This window comes from Octopus bimaculoides, chromosome 1, assembly GCF_046866305.1.
Source record: "Octopus bimaculoides isolate indiv1 chromosome 1, ASM4686630v1, whole genome shotgun sequence".
NCBI lineage: Eukaryota > Metazoa > Mollusca > Cephalopoda > Octopoda > Octopodidae > Octopus > Octopus bimaculoides.
This window is the reverse complement of record NC_142928.1, coordinates 201412756-201431909: the sequence shown is the minus strand read 5'-3', so window position 1 is coordinate 201431909 and position 19154 is coordinate 201412756. Positions and strand designations below refer to the sequence as shown.

The 19154-nt window shown below is 39.7% G+C and overlaps 1 protein-coding gene across 5 annotated transcripts in view; it reads left to right on the top strand.

Moving 5' to 3' along the window:
* Positions 1-19154, top strand: part of LOC106880778 (protein mono-ADP-ribosyltransferase PARP15) — a 61303-nt gene that overhangs the window by 17626 nt on the left and 24523 nt on the right. For 4 of the 5 annotated variants that reach the window (XM_089339779.1, XM_089339919.1, XM_089339818.1 and 1 more), the window contains 5 exons: positions 1309-1506; positions 5304-5540; positions 6486-6719; positions 11724-13250; positions 18178-18426. The exons of the other annotated variant lie outside the window; for it this stretch is intronic. In XM_089339779.1, the coding sequence (XP_089195905.1) occupies positions 1326-1506; positions 5304-5540; positions 6486-6719; positions 11724-13250; positions 18178-18426 (2428 nt within the window). In that variant the 5' untranslated portion in view covers positions 1309-1325. The remainder of the gene's footprint in view (positions 1-1308; positions 1507-5303; positions 5541-6485; positions 6720-11723; positions 13251-18177; positions 18427-19154) is intronic. 5 annotated transcript variants of the gene reach the window in all.

The following is a 19154-nucleotide window of genomic DNA, read 5'->3' as shown; positions in this document are numbered from 1 at the left end:
TTTTGTCTTTGATCATTTTGGGGTCAATAAACAAAGTACTGGGATCGATTCTTCTCTCCCTCTCACTTTTTCTTTCTTTTTGTCTCTCTTTCCCTTTTTTTTTTTTTAGAAGAAATCAGTTTTGGTCATTCCTGCAGAAGGATGGCCGTGACATCATCATCATCATTGTTTAACATCCGCTTTTCATGCTGGCATGGATTGGATGTCCAGGCTCCAAATGTCTGTTGTGGCATCGTATCTATGGCTGGATGCCCTTCCTAATGCCAACCACTTGACATAATATGCTGGGTGCTTTTTATGTGCCACTGGCATGGGTGTGTTGGCACAGCCCTAGCGTGGATGTGGTTTTATGTGGCACCCACATATGAAAGGACAAGCCTGTATGTATGGAAGACAATGATTTTATTTAGCTTCACGTGATTTTTCAAGTACAGCAAATCACCACATCTCCTGGTCCCTCCGGGTCTAAAAATACCCAAGACCATAATTACCCCGACAACCCCATCAAGGAATTGAGGGCCCAACACAAAGCAATATTTATAAATTAAGTTCACCTGGTTTAGTTTTGTGGGTGAATGGTTGTGGTTTTCTTTTCTTGAATGTATTCCGTGTGATGTTGTGGCATTAATCAGGCTTATAAGATTGGCACTTTTGGTTGTTATTGTTACTGTTGTTGTTGTCATTGTTTGGGAAATGGGGACAAAATGTTTAGTGACATTTCATCAGTCTTTACATTCTGGGTTCAAATTCCACTGAGGTCAACTTCACTTTTCATCCCCTCGGGGTCGATAGAATAAGTACCAGTTGATGTAATTGATTAACCCCTCTCCCAAAGTTTCAGGCCTTGTGCCTATAGAAGAAAGAATTGTTTGGAAAATGTGTATTTAGGTGAAGTTTGTCATACTAAATGGCATTATTTGATGGCATTTGTGTGGCTGTTTTATTGAAAATCATCTTTTAAAAGATTTTAAAGCTGGATTCGTTCAGATTTCGTGGACATATGCTAGAACTCCTGTTTCTGTCAATGAAATTAGCATTGTTCAATCAGGAATGCCATAACTTCTTTGCAGATATTTTCAAGACAAAACAACTTTAGCAAGTGTCTCTTTTAAAAATAGTTGGGTGAACTTTTGAAAAGCTTTGGCTGTTGCTTCTAGCATATCTGGACTGTTTGAAGGCTACATGTATTTCAGGTTTACATCAGGCATGTAAAGTGGATGTTTATGATGCGGATAGCCATATATTGTTACATGGATGGTGAGTAGTAACTGATATTTTTTAGCATTAAATCTTGGTTTTATTTTGCAGAAATATCTACCTTGAATATGGGAGGAGATGATGAGGGCAGAACAATATTGGTGTCAGGAGTCCCAACTGATTTCCGTTTGGAAGCCATTCGGTCTTATTTTGAGAACAAGAGGAGATCAAATGGAGGACCTATTAAAGGAATCCCAGAACGGATCCAAGATTCTGGAAAAGTTATTATCACTTTTGAATCGGAAAAAGGTTAGAAGAAATATTCTTTATTTCATGAAATCATTTACAGACATCATCTTCATCATCGTCAGATGCCTGTTGTCCATGCTTGCATAGGTTGGACAGTTCGTATGTAGTTACTGTGAACCCAATAGATTAATATAAAGCAATGTTAACCACCACCACCACCACCACCACTGTCACCATCATCATCATCAATTTTCCACATAGGAATGTGTTGAAATAGTTTGACAGGATCTGGTGAGCTGCACTGACCTCTAGGGTCAGCTTTGGCATGGCTTCTATTGCTCAGTGCCCTTCCTAATGCCAACCACTTTACAGAGTGGACTGGAGGCATTTTTTCCTGCCATCATTACTAGTGTGGTTGCCAAGTGATGTCCAAGACAGAAAAAGAAATGGAAAACAAACTCCCTCTACTAAATGGAGTGAGGAACCGAAAGGGTTATGTAGGGGTTATGCTAGGGGTTGAAAGGCTAAAGTACGATCAAGGAGGTACAATAGAGAAAATATAGAGCATTGTTCTATTTCCAGTTGTCACACCATTCGGTGTCCACTCATTAAAACTCTTTAATCATTAACAATCTGGCTGTCATGGTTACGCTTTTATAATGAAGAGGTCTCAACAATGAAACATGTCTGGAGTTGTCTCTCTATTGCTAAATTCATTCATTCACCATATGATGAAGGAATATCAAATTCATTCCTTCACCATATGCTGAAGGAATATGGAATTCATTCCTTCACCAGGTGATAACAGAGGAATTCAAAACAGGATGCCCCTGGGAGCTCCTCTATGCTGAGGACCTTGCACTAACTGCTGAGAAACTATCAGAACTAGAGGAGAAGTTTCAGGTGTGGAAGCAAGGACTAGAATCGAAGGGCCTTAGAGTCAACCTAGCTAAAACCAAAGTCCTAATAAGTAGGAAGGCAGACAAAACACAAACCCCTTCGGGTAGATGGCCCTGCTCGATCTGTAGAAAAGGCGTGGGTAGTAACTCTATAAGATGCACCCAGTGCAAGCTATGGACACATAAGAGGTGCAGCAATATCAAAGGAAGGTTATCTAGGAAGTTAGTTTTCGTTTGTAGCAGATGTTCAGGAGCTATAAACACTGTGAATGTGCAGAAAACAACTCCTGCCACATTCCATGGAGAAAAACTAGAAATGGTTGATAGCTTCCGTTATCTGGGTGACCAAATTAGTAGTGGGGTGGGTGCGCTGAAATTGTAGTTGCTAGAATAAGAATAGCCTGGGCAAAGTTCAGAGAGCTCTTATCTCTGCTGCAGACAAAGGGTCTCTCTCTCAGATTAAAAGCAGACTGTATGATGCATGTGTACGGACAGCCATGCTTCATGGCAGTGAAACATGGGCTGTGACTGCTGAGGACATGCGTAGGCTCGCAAGGAATGAAGCCAGTTTGCTCCGATGGATGTGTAATGTCAGTGTGCATACTAGACAGAGTGTTAATACTTTGAGAGAAAAGTTGAACTTACGAAGCATCAGTTGTGGTGTACAAGAAAGACAATTGCGCTGGTATGGTCATGTAGCAAGAATGGATGAGGATAGCTATGTGAAAAAGTGCCACACCTTAGCAGTGGAGGGAACCTGTGGAAGACGTAGGCCCAGGAAGACCTGGGATGAGGTGGTGAGGCACGACCTTCGAACATTGGGCCTCACCGAGGCGATGACTTCTGACCGAGACCTTTGGAAATATGCTGTGCATGAGAAGACCCGGCAAGCCAAGTGAGTCCTAAATCGAAGGCCTCAGTCAGCCCACTTATATGTACCTTCCTTCATTGGACAATAAACTCCGCTTGCGAAGACCTGTTGAGGCAAGTGAAATTGAAACCGAAATAAATTCGACGACTGGCACCCATGCCAACGTCGTCTCCTTCATTGGAAGTGAAACTCGGCTAGCGAAGACTTATTGGGGCAAGCAAAAGCGAAACCGCCAATGGCACCTGTGCCCAGTATCACCTTCCTGGCACTTGTGCCAGAGGGCATGTATAAAGACATTCAAGCGAGATCGTTGCCAGTGCCGCCGAACTGGCTCCTGTGCAGGTGGCATGTAAAATACACCATTTTGAGCATGGCCATTACCAGTACCGCCTGACTGGCCTTCGAGCCGGTGGCATGTAAAAGCACCCACTACACTCTCGGAGTGGTTGGCGTTAGGAAGGGCATCCAGCTGTAGAAACATTGCCAGATCAGATTGGAGCTTGGTGTAGCCATCTGGTTTAACTAGTCTTCAGTCAAATCGTCCAAACCATGCTAGCATGGAAAACAGACGTTAAACGACGATGATGATGATGATGATGATGATTCCTTCCCCAAATGCTGAAGGAATATGAAATTTATTCCTTCAACAAATGCTGAAGGAATATGAAATTCATTCCTTCACCATATGCTGAAGGAATATCCAATTCATTCCTTCACCATATGCTGAAGGAATATGGAATTCATTCCTTCACCAAATGTTGAAGGAATATGAAATTTATTCCTTCAACAAATGCTGAAGGAATATGAAATTCATTCCTTCACCATATGCTGAAGGAATATCCAATTTATTCCTTCAACAAATGCTGAAGGAATATGAAATTCATTCCTTCACCATATGCTGAAGGAATATGAAACTCATTCCTACACAAAATACTGAAGAAATATCGAATTCATTTCTTCACCAAATGCTGAAGGAATCTCAAATTCATTCTTTCAACAAATGCTGAAGGAATATCAAATTCATTCCTTTACCAAATGCTGAAGGAATATGAAACTCATTCCTTCACAAAATACTGAAGGAATATGGAATTCATTCCTTCACCATATGCTGAACGAATATCCAATTTATTCCTTCAACAAATGCTGAAGGAATATGAAATTCATTCCTTCACCATATGCTGAAGGAATATGAAACTCATTCCTTCACAAAATACTGAAGGAATATGGAATTCATTCCTTCAACAAATGCTGAAAGAATATGGAATTCAGTCCTTCACCATATGCTGAAGGAATATCCAATTCATTCCTTCAACAAATGCTGAAGGAATATGGAATTCTGTCCTTCACCATATGGCATATCTTTTTTTTTTATTTATGCAAATTTAAATTTCAAGGTTATGTCTGTCTCCTTTCTTAACATGAGTCTCTCATGAAGATAATGAGTCTCTCTGTTCATTAAGTGACTAATTTTAATTGAAATTTTGCAGTGCACTTCATTAAATGTTTTGACATATTCTGATAGTTCCAAAATTAGTCAAATGTTCTACTGTTTATTTGGAAAATAGGTTTACATATTGGTCTGCTCACGATAAAGCTTTTTATTGGCAAGTTTCTTTGTGAATGAGTACTGTTTCCTCTAAGTATTGTATGTGTGTATACATGTACGTGTGTATGTGTTTATCTGATCACACACACACACACAAATCCTGTGATGCCCACAGTTTCTCTCTTCCAAATATCAGTCACAAGGCCCTGGTCATCTTGAGGCTGTGGTAGAAGATACTTGCTCAAGGTGCTGTTGGACAGAGGGATTGAACTAGAACCAGGAATTGTACAGGGAACCTCATAATCCTCTCAGCTATAGAGCAAACAAAGAGGCCTCTAAGTGATGACTTGATCTGCTAGAAAAGGCAGTTAAATCTTCTTCATGTAACACCTAACATCTTAAACAAGGAAGGACACTTGGGAGTGTTAGTGGTCAGAATGTGTCTGACATGGTTCTGCACTGCAACACCAATACAACCATGCCCTCCACTCATAAATAATGACATTATATTCTCAATTTCTTCTGCTATTTTGATTTTCAGACGCAGAAAATGTTGTCCAAAGGAAGGTCCATAATATAAGCAAATTTGACCTTCGTGTGAACTGGTATAAAAATCTAGTTTGGCAAGAAGATGCTATGATTGTGTCAAATGGCCACAAAGACATGTCTGAAAAGATGTTAATTGATTTTTTGGAAGAGAAAAGAAAATTAGATATTGTATATGTCTCCACTGGAAGAAAACCTGGAACTTTTCTTGTGTATTGCCAAAAGGAAATTGGTAAGTTTCTTCAAGTTTAATTTGTTCCGATAAAGATTTCTTGAATTTGGTACTGTTAATAGGATTGGTAATTCCCATCTCTACAGTTTTAATGATCTGAAAACCTTTACACAGTTGCTCAGGCTGACAGAAATAGCAGGAAAGTATCCCTCCCATTACACCCTGCCTTCTCCAAAACGGGAGCTACCATTCTAGATAGTGGAATGGTCGAGGCTGGATTGTCTTTCATCATAAATCTGCTCAATCAAGTTTTGTTTCTTATATTTTACACTTTATTTATCCCTAAATAGAAATACCTTTTACGTTTAAGGATCAGTAAACATTAACTAAAGGATTAGTTAATCATCATCACCATCATCTTGATCATCATCACCGTTTTAACGTCTGCTTTTCCATGCTTGCATGGGTTGGACAAAATTTGATGAGTTGGATTTTCTACAGCTGGATGCCCTTCTTGTTGCCAACCCTCACCTATTTCCAAGTAAGGTAATGTTTCCCAGTGACCAGACATGTTTTAAGGAAGACTGGAAATGAAGGACACTGCTTGTATGACAGGGACACTTGTTTACAACAAGCATGTGATGCCAAGGCATGGAGACAGTAACATACAGACAGATGGCTTCTTTCAGTCTTCGTCTACCAAATCTACTCATAAGGCTTTGTTCAACCTAAGGCTATAGTGGAATACATTTGTTCAAAGTGCTACACAGTGGGATTGAACTGAAAACCATATGGCTGGGAAGCAACCTTCTTACCACACAGCCACACCTGTGCCTATATGGAGTTATTAAATTATTGGAACTGCATTTTAATGCTAAAATCTCCAAATTTGTAGAATTCTCAAAATCATTTAAATGTAAAATGTGCTAAAATGTCAGTAAATTGACTTCAATTTGATTCTTTTACCAAAATTTCATTTATTTCCATTCACTGTATTCATTGCAGATTTTGAGTACGTTCAGAAGATGTGCCAAAAAAACCCCTTGAATGGAAATCCACTGAAAGTGGATACAATTGAGGAAATAAACAGTGTTCAAGTGAAAAACGTTTCTTTAAACATCAGCTCTGAGAATCTTGGAAGCTATTTCGGAGACAGAAAAAAAAGTTCTGGTGGAGATATTTCTTCAATACAACAAGAAACCAATGGTACTTACATTGTAAGTTTTAAAGAGGCATTTGGTAAGTAATTTTATTTTCCCTCTCTTTATTTTAATCTACCTATCATCATCATCATCATCATCATCATCATCAGTAGTAGTAGTAGTCGTTCTTTTTATTCTTCTCTTCCTCACCCCACCTTTTCCACAACAGCTGCTGCCATACTGGAAAGGCAGGAAAATCTGGAACTTCATAAGTTGTAAGACTGTTTTCAATCTGCCAAGGACCCATTCATTTTAATTGTTACAGTCTTGTTTTTCACATTGCCTGGAATGCACTGCCACTATTCTCTGTTTAGAGGCACCCGCTGTTTTGCAGAGTGGTGTTGGGGGGCACCAGTATTTTTTTAACTGCCTTGAACTGTTTGGAAACGCAAATAATTCACTGTTTTTTCCAAATATTTTGAAACATGGCAGAAAAAGAATTGATTATAATGTAAGCCGAATGGAGACACAAACTTTGTCCGAAAAGAAGCGGGGATACTGCTGTAGCGCTGACTACAATAATGGACGTAGTGACGTCACACCAGCCGAAACGAACATAAAAGGTAATACATTTACCTGTCAGCAGCTTCAAAACGTTTGACATTTCAACAATTCAAGAAGACATTCGACAATTTCAGTGACAACAACAACAACAACAAAACTGATAACAAGTGTAAAGAAAGGGAAAAACAAAATAAAATTTTGAAAGAAATGCAAACACCACCACCTCCATTTCCACCGTCACTGCCTCCGCCAAAGTAGCTACAGCCATGGCAAGAGATGCCGAAAAAGGGGATTTCTTTTGTGAGTACATCAAGAAATCTGGAAGAGTTCTGCAAAGATAAAGAAAATTTAAAACTGGCCAGACAAATTGTAAAAAGAAATGGAAGAAGAGTAGACCTGAACCCCCCCCCCCCCCGCTTGAGGTGATTGAAAACATTTAGAGATGCATGGTTACTTACCATTGCATCGGAGTTAAATCGTGCCAGGTAGAAAATGCTATGGAAGCCGAAATTCAAGAATATTTTGGGCATATGTGGGAACGCAAGATCCACATCACTCGAGGAAAGAAGTTTGGCTTGATTGAAGTGCGATTTGGCACTGAAGAAGAAGAAGCCAGATTTCATTATGTGACCACCACACTGAGGAATGAAAAAGTCTTCTTAATCCCCAGTTGTTGCAGCCAATGCCTTGCTTTTAGCAAGACGAGAAATGTGCTGACAGAAATATCCATCACCAGGTTTGTAGCTTCTGTTTTGGCAGGTATAGAGGAAGAGGTGATTATTATGAAGGTAAAGAAAATACTGCAGCAAGACTGATCAGGCATAGGTGTGGAATTGATCATACACACTGACCGAACATATATTGAGAAGGTGTCAGACCTGATAGACCTCCCGGGTGGCACCCACCTGTCAGTGATAGTAGAAGGATGAAAGCTCTTGTATATATGGATCTGTGATTCACTTAAAGGCTTTCTGCCTTCAAAGAAAACAAACCACCCTCTGTTGCCAACATGACAAACACAAAATTAAGTGGAAGCGCTATGGACTCCAAAACTCAATCCCAAACTGGAAAATGCACAAGGAACTGGACTTGCCCCATCATAGAAATTGGTCCAGTGCTTCAAAAAGATATCCTATTCACATGGAACTTTTTTGTTCAATCTAACAGAAAGACAGATGCAAATAGACCAGATATTATACTGAAGGATTTCAGATGCCAATCATGCCACCACATCAATATGTCCCAATTGATGTGAATGTATCTATGAAGACCTACCAAAATTTCACCATGTACAAAGATCTTGGAATAGAAATTGACAAAATGTGAACATAAGACTAGAACAATACTCATGGTTGCAGGTGCCTTATAAATAATAGCAAACGGGGCTGGTCATTACCTGTCTCAAATCCCAAGGAATCCAAAAATGGAAGAAATTCAAACAAATAGTAGTGATGGAAACTGCTCATATTCTATGAAAAATAGTGTCTGTATAACTCCAAAACAGTCTTTGTCCACATATCAAAAGCACATGTTCTAAAAGAATCCTTCTTATGAACGCAAGGTAGACACTTAAAGCACCAATTCCTCTCACCTAATCCCATTCTTCCCCAAAGAACATGACAGTTATCAACCATCCTATTCCTCATGCCCACTTGAACTTGTAACCTGCTGTCTCTTGGGAGCGTTAGGTGAGACTTGGACTCAGTTCATACAAACGCAAAGCAACATCACCATAGTGACGATAATCCTTTCTACTCTAGGCACAAGGCCTGAAATGTTGGCGGAGGGGGCAAGTTAACCGTGTCACTCCCAGTGCCTGACTGATATTTCTTTTATTGGCCCCGAAAGAATGAAAGACAGAGTCAACCCTGGTGGAATTTGAACTCGTTGACGTCATTACTCTTGTCATAGTTGTAGTAGTAGTTGCCATTTGTGGTAGACAACTGCTAAGAAGAAGTCTGACAAATGGTAGACCATCCACTCCCAAAGACTTCTCCCTTGTGCAGCTTGTCATCACATCCCATATGTTTTCAGCAGTTATTGGCATTTGGCAGAACTTTTCATCCCTAGGCGAAGGGTGTGACTTACTATGAAGGGAGGCAGTGAAATCCACACCTGTCTCTGACTCACTGTATGCTCAGCATAGTTCAGCAAAATGCCACTGAAATTCCAAACATATCCACTTGGTTTCTTGCAGCATGTACCTGTCCTGTCTCATCAAAGACTGAATTGTGGCCTTGTGGCCACCACATTGCACCTCTGTTGCCTAGGCCCATCAGACTAATTTCATTCCCTTGTGTCTTAGTTCACGCACCCTTGCTATGAGAACACAACCTTCATGCTTGGTATTGAAGAATTGATCAAAAGCCAATCCTGCCACCAGCATGTCGGTCACTATGCCTCTTCTAAGCACCTAATTCTAGCTCTATAATTAGCTGCCTAATTAGGCCACCTTCTATTATAGATTCCTCTAATACTATTCTTTTACTAAACATTAACGCCTCCTCTCAAATAGCCCCATATCAGGGCTTATCCACCATCAGCTGTGGACGATTACACCCAACAACCTCTGATGGACTAACTTGCTAACTCTGTCTCTGAATGATTGAGATGCCAGGAAAGACGCATTCAGCTTCCAATGTCTGAATATATACATACAGACATGACGAAGTAAATAGTTATATCCAGTGGACAATATGCCAACACTACAACATCATAACTGACAACAGGTGGTATAGGCATGAGCCAAACAAGGTACAAGATAACGACCAGGCCACAATCGTCTGGAATACGCCTGTTCAAACCGACAAAGAAATAAAAAGCTAATCACCCAAACACAATACTCAACGATTGGAAAACAAAAAAAAAAAATCACCAACTTACTAATAGACATTGCAGTCCCTTCTGACCAAAATGTTGCTCAAAAGAAGTGGAGAAATTGTCAAAGTACAAAGACATTGAAATTGAAGTCTTCAAGATGTGGGGCATGAAGGTGTAAAGAACACTGGTAACAATTGGAGTAGGGGTCTAGATACAAAAAAAAAAAAACAACATATGAACAAAAACATGCCTGAATCCTCAATACTATACACTATCCAAAAAATAAGCCTGCTACAAACAGCAACACACTATCAACTCAGTAATACAATCCAAACAAAACACTCCACAAACACAAGACACATTCTACATAGCAAATATCCAATAAAATAAACAACCATCAGAAGACTGGATACACAACTCGCATTACACACACAATACAAAATACAAACACTAATACAACAAAAGACTGCAACCAGACCCCATAACAAAAAAAACAAACAAACTGATACAATATAATACTGGAAAGAGTTTACACTCTCCCAACAACAACAAAAAAGAACACACAATGCTGCACACACCTCAGTAACACGTGGATGTAGCAGGTGATGCAGTAGAAATTTGCCTGAAACTACCAAATGTTTAATAATAATAATAATAATGATGATAATAATAATAATAATAATAATAATAATAATAATAATAATAATAATAATAATGATAATAATAATAATAATAACCACCCTTACATTAGCATGTAAGAGTTAATATTGCTATAATAAATCTTACTGTGATAACAATGTTTTAATATTTCAATGATGTTTATGCTGAATAAAATAAGTACCAGTGGAGCACTGGGGTCGATGTAATGGACTTTGCCACTCTCCTGATATTGCTGGCCTTGTGCCAGAATTTGAAACCAGAATTCCAGTGATGTTTATGGTCAATAAAATAAGTACCAGTTGAGCACTGGGGTTGATGTAATTGACTTTGCCACTCTCTGGAAATTGCTGGCCTTGTGCCAAAATTTGAAACCAGAATTCTAGTGATGTTTATGGTCAATAAAATAAGTACCAGTTGAGCACTGGGGTCGATGTAATTGACTTTGCCACTCTCCTGAAATTGCTGACCTTGTGCCAAAATTTGAAACCAGAATTCCAGCTATGTTTATGGTCAATAAAATAAGTACCAGTTGAGCACTGGGGTCGATGTAATTGACTTTGCCACTGTCCTGATATTACTGGCCTTGTGCCAAAATTTGAAACCAAAATTCCAGTGATGTTTATGGTCAATAAAATAAGTACCAGTTGAGCACTGGGGTCGATGTAATTGACTTTGCCACTCTTCTGAAATTGCTGGCCTTGTTCCAAAATTTGAAACCAGAATTCTAGTGATGTTTATGGTCAATAAAATAAGTACCAGTTGAGCACTGGGGTCGATGTAATTGACTTTGCCACTCTCCTGAAATTGCTGGCCTTGTGCCAAAATTTGAAACCAGAATTCCTCTGATGTTTCTATTATTTATTATAATTAATAGAGATTGTATTTACTTAGTATCATTTAAATGTTGATTATAATTTTCTAATTGCTAATGTATTATAATAATTACATATAACTTTGTCTTCAAATACTTTTCTGTCTTGACCAACTGAACTCCCCATCTCACCCCTAATCCCCCACCAACGAAATGATTTTATCTTTTTATTTTTTCATAATTTAGTTGTGCTGGACGTTTGTAGCAGAGGTCATATACTGCAAAATGTGGAGTTGGATGTTCAGCCATTCTGGGAACCATCTGAAGAAAATACCATCTCAAGACAGCAAGTCTATGACTATTTAGTACCTTCCAGGTTCCATCTGACTTTTTTAAAGACACATAAAATCATAGTTAATGACCAATTAAAGAAATGGGCTGAAGTTCTTTGGAGAGATTCCAAGTTTAATAAACTGAAATTAAATTATTCTGAAGGAAATTTTGAGGAAATTGAACAGTCTTTGAAAGATTTATTAAATTCCATTACTGTTGAAACTATTGATGTTCCAACCGATATTTTTGAAGACATTGTTAGAATATTTAACAGTCAAGTTGATAAGATGTATTTTTATTTTGATTACCAAAACTGCCAAGCTAATATTTTGGGATTTAATAAAAGTAATGTGATTAAAATGAAAAACAGACTTTTGGATCATTTTAGAAGGATATGTGAGTATGATTTAAATATTCATGAAAGACGTATTCTATCTGGTCACAGATTTTTTGAGCAGGCACAAAGACAATCTGAAGATCTACAAGTTAGAATTCATGGTGACAAAGTTATTTTTGAAGGCCAGTCTTCTGAAATAACTAATTGTCAAAAGGATATGAATAAAATACTCCAGGCAGTTGTAAAATCTAAACTGTGTTTACCTTTAAATGCTGGAATGATCATAAATAAAAAACCAGTGAAAGAATATCTTGATGAAAAACTGAGAGGCAAGAAATGTATTGGTTCCTGGGAACCAGGTAATGGTGATTCAGTATTACTTTATGCAAGTGATAAAAGACATCTTTCAGATTTGGAAAAAGTTATGAAACAAAGTTTTGTTGCCAATACATTGGATTTTGTAGACAAAATTAAGGGTACTCCAAATCATGGAAAGTGGTTGACATTTGTTGAAAGTCTAAAAAAAGAGTTTCCAAATTCCCATTTTATTGGAGAAGATTCTATTGTTGCTGTTGATGCAATAATTAATGATATAAAAAGCAAAATTGATAACTTTGAGCAATCGTTAACTTATGAATCTTATATATCGATGCCTCTTGAACATTTCCTCTTTCTTAAAGAGTTCAAAGAACAGGAAATCAATGACTTTGGTGAGAAAAATAAAATGAAGAATGTGTGTCTCAAAGATAATAAGTTACACGTGGAAGGAACACAAAAAAAAATTAGGAAAATGGAAACATTTATAGGAAATCTAAGAAAAGATATCAGCTCAAAAGAAGTAAACTTTGAAATGTTTGGATTTCAAGAATTTCTGGAAAGTGAAGCAGGAAAGAATTTCTTATGTGAAATGCAGAATGAATCTGAGAGTATAATATCATTAAATTCAGATTTAGGAAGTGAAACAGAAGAAATACTTAATTTTAAGTATAAAAACTGTGAAATAGTGTTGAGGGAAGGTGACATCACAACTCTGGACACAGATGCTATTGTTAATGCTGCAAATGGCAGACTGGAACACATGAGAGCAGCCATTGTGCAGAAAGGTTAGTCATACCATTTTTTATAGTTTAACGTTTCTTTTCAGATCCATGTGTGGTTGAGAAGCTTACTTCCTGACCATGTGGTTTCAGGTTCAATCCTACTCATAGCATTTTGGACAAGTGTCTTCTGTTGTAGGTCAATGGTTGGCCAAAGCCTTGGAAGTGGATTTCGTTGATAGAAACTGAAAGAAGCTCATCGTCCTTGCATACATATAAATATATATATGTATATATATGTGGAGGGGGAGTAGCAAGATCTTGACAGCACACGATGGTTGTAAATGAACATCACCATCACACAAGTGATGTTGTGTCATTTCCAGTCTTCCATGAAAAACATGTCTGACCATGGGGAAATATTCCCTCATTTGGAAACATGTGACACTTGGCTACAGGAAGGACATCCAACCATGGACAAGAAATTATGGTGGTGGTGATTTCTATTTGTGTAACAATAATCGTTTATAGAGTTGAGACACTTGATCACTGACCAGTCCCTATAATCTGGATAATTATAAATGTTGAAGATATGCTGTGCTCGAGAAGACCTCACAAGCCAAGTGAGACCATAGCCCATGGCCTATACCAGTGAGTAACCAGCCCACCTACGAATACCCTTCATTCATTGGACAATAAACTCTACTTGCAAAGACTTAGTGAGGCAAGTGAAACCCAAATCAAAATCGCTGACGTGGCCGATAACAGTACCGCCTGATTGGCACTCGTGCCAGTGGAATGTTAGAGGCAGATCTGAGCATGATCGTTGCCAGGGCCTCGAATTGGCTCCTGTGCCGGTGGCACATAAAGAAAGCAGCATTCGAGTGTGATCGTTGCCAGCATCGCCTTAGTGGCACATGTGCCAGTAGCACATGAAAAACAACATTTGCGTGTGGTCGTTGCCAGTGCCGCCAGAGTGGCTCCCATGCAGGTAGCATGTAAAAAAAAAACACCTTTTGAGCATAGTCATTGCCAGAACCGCCTGACTGGCCCTCGTGCCGGTGGCATGTAAAAAGCACCCATTACACTCATGGAGTGGTTGGCATTAGGAAGAGCATCCAGCTGTAGAAACTTTGCCAGATCAGATTGGAGCCTGCTGCAGCCTTCTGGCTTGCCAGACCTCAGTCAAACCATCCAACTCATGCCAGCATGGGAAGCGGATGTTAAATGACGATGATGATGATGTTGTCATCAACATTTACATTCCATTTAAATAAACTTTTGTCTGATGCAATGCTGGTCTCTTCTTCTGTTACACATCATTCCATACCACTCGTTTCTCTTATGCTTCTATGTAGTTGCTCATCCTACTTTCCCCTCTCTTATCTCCTCTCTATCATTCACACCCATCATTCTTTGCCATGTTACTCTTCCTCTTATCCTTATTCCCCCCTTTTTTTTTTCTCCATTTCACTCTTAAACTCTCCTACAATAATCAACTGCAAATGTTTGCCAAGTCCTGAACTACAATTCAAGAAATATTGTTGTTCAGGTTTGGAAAGCATCCCTTTCCTTCGAATGCACCCACAACCTACTGGCCTGTTGCTCTTTCCCCTATCACATCACTCAGTCGGAATTCCTCCCTTTGCTCTTCCCTACACTGCCATACATGTCCCTTCTTCTCTAGCACCACCATATTCACTGGTGCCCATGACTGCTTCCTTGCCATCACTGATTCCTTCTCTGGCACCTCCAGTCATCTGATTTACTGCATCCTCTTCTCTCTTTGCCATTCCTCATACATTGGACAGACTGGTTGCTGCCTGGCTGACTCTTTGCTGACACCTTGGTCTTGTGCCATTACTGCTTGATTGGTCATTCCTTGCAACATCTGTCCATGTTCAGACTGGTTTTGCATAGAGGCTACCCAGACTCCTGTCTCCATCTGGAAAGGGAAATAATTCTCCCGCTCTGTAGTGGTTAAGAGCACAGGTTATTAACCCCAAGATTCCGAGTTCGATTCCAGGCAGCGACCTGAATAATAATAAAAATAATAATAATAACATCGAAAATACCTTAGGAATGAGAACCCAGGTTCAAAATTTCCCCAAGACGCCTGATGAAGGCTGGAGGGTATATCATGCGAAACGTTGTGCTAACAACAAACAAGATGAGGACAAATATCTGTCAAATGTAAATAATGTACTCTGACACATGTTTCTTCTTTTCTCTCTCTTCTTCTATTCTTTCTGTCAAAGAGTAGGCTCAAAATGGTAAACACTTCTATTCTCTCTAAGCATAAAGTTGATACACTATTTTCCTTTACCTCATCATCATGTTATTTATAATTTTTGCACCACACACACACAAATATATGTAGGAAAGGAGTTGGAAGTAATTCCATTTGCTGCACCCAGTGTAAACCATGGAAACATAAGAGATGCTGTGGAATCACAGGTAGATTAACAGATAAAGTCGTCTTTATATGTGGCAGATGTGCAGGAACTATAAGCACTCAGAGCACACGGGGCTTAGATTCTTTCAAATATCCAGGAGGTTCTCTTGAGGTTGTAGGCAGTTTCTGTTTCCCAAGTGACCAAATTAGCCATGGTGGAGGATGCTCTGGAAGTATTATTTCTAGAATAAGAATTGGGTGGAGGAAGTTCAGAGAGCCATTACCTCTGTTGGCAGAATGAAAGGTAGACTCTATGATGCTTGTGTTTGAACGGCTATACTCCATGGTAGTGGGATATGGGCTCTGAGTACAGAAGGCATGCGTAGACTGGAGAGAAATGAAGGCGGTATGCACCATTGGATGTGAAACAACAGTGCACATGTATGGCAAAGTGCAAATGTATTGAGAGAAAAATTGGGCATAAGAGGAATCAAATGTAGCTTGCAAAAGAGAAGACTACATTGGTTTGGACATGTGATGTGTATGAATGAGGACAGCTGAATAAAGAAGTGCTGATCATTGAAAGTGGATGGTGTCCACGGAAGAGGGAGACCCAGGAAGACATGGGATGAAGTGGTAAGGACTGATCTCAGGAAGTTGGACCTCATGGAGGAAATGACAATTTACTAAGATGCCTGGCGATATGAAGTTCTTGAGAAGACCCAGCCACATCAGCAAAACTGAATTCTCACACACCCTACCCCAACAAACCAATCTGCATCTCTACATTTCTTCTCTTCCTCACATTACTGCTTCATGCCCTTGGATTACATCCCACTCCTGTCCCCTTGGACCTTTGTCACTGTATCATTGCTCTCCACTTGCTCCTGACCTGTGTGTCCTACCCACATGTCCTTCTTAGTCTATTATTGCTATCTGCTAGCCCCCGACCTATGTGTTCCACCCACACATAACTCCTTCATACATTATGCTTAGCTCTCACTCCCCAATCCTGTCCTCACACCCGTTCCTCTGTATCATTGCTATCCAGTAGCCTCCCCCACCACCACCAACTCCATACATCCCCAGGTCTTTCACCACTTACTCGCACTTTTTAATCACACTTACTTCACAATATCTTGTTACTTATATTATGGCATTTGAACCTCGAAGGTATGCCCTGGCACTTGCCACCATCTATACCTCTTTCTTCCTTTACTCAACCATCCCATTTATATTCTGATCCCTGACCATTGTGAGTATGCCCAGCACTTTGCCACCATCTCCATCCTGCTGTCTCCCACTCTCTTTCCTTCTCCTGCACTTCCCTCGGGTTGAGCAACCGTGTATTCTCTCTGTGGTAGCACACCTGTTTCTGTCTTCATTCCTGATCTCTCTCTCTCTCTCTCCGGCCAGGTAACTTTGTACTTCCTCTTCAGCTACACACCTGTATCTGTCTCGCTATAACCTTTTCATCATCACCTCCTCCAATGCCTCCTCCCCCTTAAAAGTTTTTGTCTTGCAAGTACTTGGTGACCCTGTCAGTGCAGATGCTACTTAAAAGCTTCCAGTGCACACTCTAAAGTCGTTGGTGCTCAGAAGGGCATCCAGCTGTAAAAACCTGGCCAAAAGTGACCTCACCTGTGCTTGTGACACACAAAAAGCACCACTCACCTCACCTGTGCTTGTTCCATGAAAAAGGCATTAAGTCCACTCTGCTGGCTGGTTGGTGTTTAAAAGGGCATCCATCTGTGAAAATCCTGACAAAACAATCACAGAAGTCTGGTGCAGGTTTTAGCTTCGCCAGCTCCCATGAAACTGTCCCATCCATGCTAGCATGGAAGGCAGACGTTTCAAATGATGATGATGATATCTTCATCATTTAATCTATTGTCCATGCTGGCATGGGTTGGACAGTTTGACTGAAGCTGCACCAGTTTCCAGTCTAATTTGGCTTGGTTTCTAAGGCTGGATGCCCTTCCAAATGCCAGCCACTTTACAGTGTGTGCTGGGTGCTTTTAACTTGGCATCACATGAGCGTTTACACGTGACACTAGTACAGGACTCTTGTAAGCCAATCTTTTCCCCCAGGGGGAGCAGCCTTAGCACTTCTGCTGAGGAGGACAGGTCTTCATCAGCACAGGTATCTCGGTCCTTTGTCATCTCATCCTCAAGGTTCACCATTCTGAGGTTCTCCTTCAGTACTTCGTCCTATGTTTTCCTGGGTCTCCCTCTTCCACAAGTCTCATCCACTTTGAATGAACGGCACTTCTTTGTGCAGCTGTCAGCATCCATCCACATCATGTGACCAAACCAGCGCTCTCTTCTCTCGCAGACTGCATCCAATTCTTCTTCTGACGAACTTCTCTCTCAATACACTAACGCACTGTTGCATATATATATACATATACACACACGTATGTATGTATACAAGTAATGTGTTATAGAATTAAAATACAATATATATATTGATATAATATAACAACATGCATTTATAATAATATATATCTATATTAATATATAATGTAATATATTACATATGTTAACATATATTAACATGTATTAAACAGGAACATAAGAAAGCTAATATCTTTGCAGGTGGGATTGGAATTCAAGCTGAATCCAATGAAATTATGAAACAAAGAAGGATTGAACTGAAACCTGGAGAAGTAGTGTCAACTAAAGCTGGTAAACTCAAATGCAAGACTATCATTCATGTTGTTGGACCTGTTTGGAATAATGGACGGAACCATGAAATATTTCACCTTTCAAGAGCTGTTCAAAATTGTTTGGCATTTCTTGAAGAAAAGTCTTACACGTCAATTGCAATTCCTGCTATCAGTACAGGTAAGAATTTACCATTTTTATTCTGCTCAAATTATTCGGCATAGAAATAGTAATTACAATATTTAGCCAATAGTAAGGCAACTATCCTGTCCCTCTATCATACTCTAACCTCTCCCCTGGCACCCATCCACTTCCCTTGGTTTCACCCCCCCCCCTCAACTAAAATTCTTTGTCCTGCAAGTAACTTGACAACCCCACATTTTACGTGGCACCAGCACCTGTGATGGTGTCACATAAAAAGCACCCAGTGCATTCTCTAAAGTGGTTGGAATTCTCTAAAGGAAGGGCATCCAGCCATAAAAACTGTACCAAAAGAGAAAATTGGTGCCTGGGCAGCTCTCCGGCCTTGCCAGCATCGAAAACAGATGTGAAATGATGATGATGATATTATATATATATTATTGTAGAAGATGTGGCAGTATGGTTAAAAAGTTGATGTTCCACATGATTTGTGGTTTAGTTCCATGGCAAGGTATCTTGGGCAAGTCTTTGGTTATAGACCTGGGTTGGCCAAAGCCTTCTCAGTGGATTTGGTAGACAGGAATTGAAAAGAGGCCTGTTTGTGGCACAGCTGACCTTCTAGAAGTACAGTTTTTGTTGTTGTGTGAGTGTGTGGCAGTCCTAGCACCCAAGCAGACGGTTCTTGTCTGCTAACAATATAAATATGAGTGCTTTTATGCACCAGGCATCCATATGAGACGTCCTCTCACAATAAATAACGCAGTATT